Raw genomic sequence first — 4,621 nt, forward strand, 5'->3', positions numbered from 1 at the left:
TAATAAGCATTTCTCACGTGCCAACCAGCTGACAGTTTCATTTATTAGTAACATCAAGAACCGGGGTCAAATGCATGGTTTCCACAGTCCTTCCGGGCCAGAACCGTGGACCCCATCCAATAGAATTTGGATATTTACACAGTGAAGGCACATGACCTGGCGACACTGTCCACCAGCACCAGATAGTGATGAGATCTCCCGTCAGAGCCAGCAGAGGGAATACCTGCCTTTCTCCAGTTCTCTTTTCAACTGGGGGGAATCTAAACCCAGACAGCACTCCTCATAGTAAAGGAGTCATGTCTTTGAGCCCTGAAGATCTCTTAAATAACTGGAGTTTTCAGGTCATATATTTATAGACTTTCAGATCCAAAGAAGACCTTAAGAGAGTATTCTAGTCCAATCCTTTCATTTTGCACTAAAATGAAGCACAGAATAGGGAAGTGACAGTCTAAGGTCACAGAGAAACAGCTGGGATGAGAACTCAGGGTCCTTGGCTGTTTTTTCTCCAGCTGACCTTAATTCGAGTAGCCTCATTTCTAGATGGGAATTACTGGCTTCAATTGAAGATTTTTAAGCCCGATCTTTTCTTAATGCACAGAGGAAGAGGAAGAAACTGGCACATTGTAGGTACTGAGTAATTGCGTTCGTTGGCTTTTGCTTTTATGGATTAATCTTACTTCATGCAACTTAAGAAGGTTAAACTCATGGGACTTCCCTGGTGGTCCAGTGGCTAAGACTGCACTCTCAATGCAGGGAACCTGGGTTCGATCCCCGGTCAGGGAACTAGAGCCCACACACAGCAACTAAAAGATCCTGTGTATCACAACTAAGACTCAGCGCAGCCAAATAAGTAAATTAAAAAAAAAATTTTTTTTAAAGAAGACAATTCAAGTAATGAATTTCTCTCTTTATTCTCTCCAATGAGGTGATCAGAGGTTTGAATTGTACCCCACTGTCCCATTGCAAATCTAAGTGTGCATCTGAGGTTATAATATGATGTTTATTGAATCAAAGGAAAGGCTTTTTGAGGAAGACACCCAGGCTTAGAGTAACTCTGTTTTAAGCTTCTGGAGGCATGTTAGAATCTTCTTTGAAGGAGAGACGCTATTAGCACTTGAGCGAATACAAGCTGTTCAGGGAGTTAGGACATAGCACGAATACTTCCTACACCTATTTCAAATACGTGATTAAAACAGACATGAAATGATGCTAATTGCCTATTAGCCATTCAGGCCTAGTAGTTTTGAATTTGCTTATCATCATGATTATAAATCATATTTTTATCAAAATCTTCCAATCCATTCAATGTTCTTCCAACCATCATCCTGAAGAATAACACCTCTGTCATCCTGAAACTTTCAGAGATTCATGTTCTGCAGGGCAAGTTCCATCTTCCACGGAATCCCCAGGGTAGCATAAGAAGACTCCTATGGGGCTTCTTCTTCAGACCCTCAGAGACCAGGGTTTACAGTTTCCTGGTGCACCAGTGATACACTAGGAAGGAACGACAGAGAACTGGTTGAAGGGTCTTCCTCCAGCTCAGGACGCTGCGCCACATCCCCGCACCGCCAACCACCACCCCCAGACCAAACACCACTCTGCAGTCCCAGCTGCGGGGATGCCTCCGGGGCAGGACCCCATCCCATCCTGGCCATTCGTTAATTTTCACTGTGCATGCCCCATGTGTCAAGCACTGCGGCAGACTCTGGAGATACTGGGATGACCAGATACAGAAGTGGTCCTTTCTCACATGGCGCTCACAGCTTTTCAAAAGCCCAGCTGGCTCATGGATCAGCTGCTCGTGAAAATCCATAGCAGGGATTTTTAAATCACTTCTGTGTTGCAGCATAGCCAAGGCACTTGGGTTAGAATCTTTGCTTGAGTCCGGGGCCTCAGAGGGAGGGACTCATCAGATGACTGACTTCTGCATTAGATCACTGACTTCTACATCAGACGGTTTGCACGGAGCTAATTTACAATCTCTGTGAGCTTACTGGGAGCCAGGCAGCAGCTCTGCTCTCAGAGAAGGTGGGTTTGGATTACTGTCAGCCCTGAGGCCATGGTGGGAAGGTTCTGGGCTACAGCGAGGTTGCTGTACATTTGTAGGCATCCTTGCTGCCTGGGAGCCCTGCACGTGGTCTGTGTGTGTTTCACCCTGAGGCTAAAGCTATTGCAAAACTTGAAGGGCCGCCTGACTGGAGACCCATCTGCCTCCCTCACCCTCTGTGCTGACTGCAGATCTGCCTGTCTCCAGGGCCTCTCCTGTACCTTCCCCTTCTGAAGCCCAAAATGTCTATCAAATTTCCTATCAAATACCCAGGAGGAGATATGACTTGGGTATCAGGAAGAATCTGGTTCTGCTAACTCAAAAGAGGCTGCAACAGCCTTTGGAGAGTGAGTGCAAGGCCCACTCGGCCCAACTCAGAGACTGGGCTGCTTCTGAGGCTCCGACAGTGGACGAATCTGTCCTGGCATGGTCTCCTTTCACCAGGCATTGTTCCCCACAAGTATCACACAGGGACTTCCCCAAATGATTCCAGAGACCATGGAGTTCTCTGCTACACACACCTCCAAGGCAGTAACCAGTCACCACACAGGGCAATCAGCTGGTGTCTGAAAAGGCTGCGATGCCTTCCAGGGCACCTACGCATCCCGGGAATCAGCATGGCACAGGGTGACCACAGGACAAATGTGCTCCGTCTCACAGATTCATTTTTTTCCCTGTCTCCTTAGTACCTCACACAGTGTCTTTAACAAAGAAGGGTCTCAAAAATGCTACTGCTGGACACTAAAGATCAGGCTCTTCTGGAGTTTTATCCATTACCCTCATCTTTATGCAAATAATGGAATCAGTGGGTGATAAAAGCATCACACAGCCCTCCTTCCTCTCAGGAGACCCAGCCCAAGCTGCAGCTTTAAGGGGATTCTTGTTATCTTCCTGCACGTTGGAGGCGGTGCCTCATGGCAGAAGGCGGTGTGGACCCATGGCTTCCCAGCCAAAAATACAGGAAGGCTGAGAGACAGCCTAACATCTCAGCCCTCCCTCTGCAGCAGAACTTTCCCCAGCCTGTGGCCCCACCTCCCTGGACTGTGGGGCCCTCGTACCAGAGTGGTGAACTTGTCCACGCAGGCATTGCGGATCTTCTCCGGGGTGGCAGGGCTATCTAGCCGGAAGAGCTCCTTCGTGTTATTATTTGTGTGCTGAGCTCGAGCCGCGCGGATGGCATCCTTGATGGCAAAGAAGACGGAGGCGCCCAGGAAGAGGGGCGGCTCCCCGACCGCCTGAGTGGACAAGAGCAGAGCACAGACAGGGAATCAGGGGAGGGCCAACCTCCACAGCTGCAGGGCTGGAGACCCCAGGGACCCCAGAGCAAGGCAGGAGCTCAAAACTAAACAGGGGCCGAGAACAAGCAGTCTAATAAAAGACTTGTGGGCACATGTCTTTTAAATTTCACTGTGTGATTTTCTCTGATGACACCATGCGAATATAATGGACCATTAAAAGTTGTATAAAGCATTATATTTTACAGACACACACAAAAAATCTGATCCTTTCCTCATAGCAATAAACCTCAGGGAATAATCTACCTGCAATTCTGTCACCAATATTTACAGTCACCATAATTATACTTACAAGTTGCTGAGGTATCATGCAACAGAGGTATCATGACCAACAGGGTGGAAACTATTTTCTAGCAAAGGCCGTTTCATCCCCCAAAGCATAGATCAGAGACTGCGCATAACAGAGTCAGCAGGGAGACTTGTTAAAAATGCAGGCCTGGGCTTCCCTCGTGGTCCAGTGGTTAAGAATCCACCCACCAATGCAGGGGACATGGGTTCCATCCCTGATCTGGGAAGATCACATATGCTGTGGGGCAACTAAGCCCATGCAACACAGTCACTGAGCCTGTCCTCTAGAGCCCGGGCACTGCAGGTAGAGAGCAGCCCTCATTCTCCGCAAAGAGAGAAAGCCCACGCAGAAACGAAGACCCAGGGAAGCCAAATATAAATAAATATATTTTTTTTAAATGCAGGTTTAAGGACCCTACCCCACACCTACTGAATCAAAATTTCTAAGGGTGAGTCCCATGGAGCTACCTTTTTACCCTGAGCCCCCAGTGACCCGACGCACGCTAAACTGTGAGAGCCGACGGCAAGGACCACAGTGTTCCAGGCCCTCCCAACTGGAAAGTAAACTGAGATGTGTTTCATTGACGACAAGTAATTATCTGTCTTCCTTCTTAGACCAACAACTGTGTCAATCAGTTTAATGAATTTTATTAACTGTTTTTCATACTTATTGGGGACACGGAGGAAACCGAGGGTAGTTATAACCATCCAGGCATGCTGATCAAGCCTCAAGGTCTAGTGGCGGTCATTGAAGGAGGTGAAAGTGTGTGCACAGGGGAATGGGCTGATTCTCAAGAGACGACAGGGGTGCAGGACCTGCGAGAGCATCTCTGGGACCAAGCCTCAAGGATGCACACCTGAGACATGGGTGTAGGTCAGGACTTGACCTATAAGACTGACCTAAGGAATCCCTCTGAGTACACCCCGAAAGCTGGCTTAAATGACAGGGAGGTGGTGTCATCCTCAACCCAGTGCCCTGTGCTCCCAGGCG

General features: G+C 48.2%; 1 protein-coding gene across 2 annotated transcripts in view; it reads right to left on the bottom strand.

The window, feature by feature from the left end:
• Window positions 1–886: 886 nt before the first annotated feature.
• Window positions 887–4,621, bottom strand: part of XDH (xanthine dehydrogenase) — a 60,148-nt gene continuing 56,413 nt past the window's right edge. For both annotated transcript variants that reach the window (XM_010829803.1, XM_010829804.1), the window contains exons 35-36: window positions 3,106–3,282; window positions 887–1,494 (exon numbers count right to left, since the gene is read on the bottom strand). In XM_010829803.1, the coding sequence (XP_010828105.1) occupies window positions 1,444–1,494; window positions 3,106–3,282 (228 nt within the window). In that variant the 3' untranslated portion in view covers window positions 887–1,443. The remainder of the gene's footprint in view (window positions 1,495–3,105; window positions 3,283–4,621) is intronic.

The sequence above is a fragment of the Bison bison genome, unplaced genomic scaffold, assembly GCF_000754665.1.
Source record: "Bison bison bison isolate TAMUID 2011002044 unplaced genomic scaffold, Bison_UMD1.0 scf7180017864508, whole genome shotgun sequence".
Taxonomy (NCBI): Eukaryota; Metazoa; Chordata; class Mammalia; order Artiodactyla; family Bovidae; genus Bison; species Bison bison.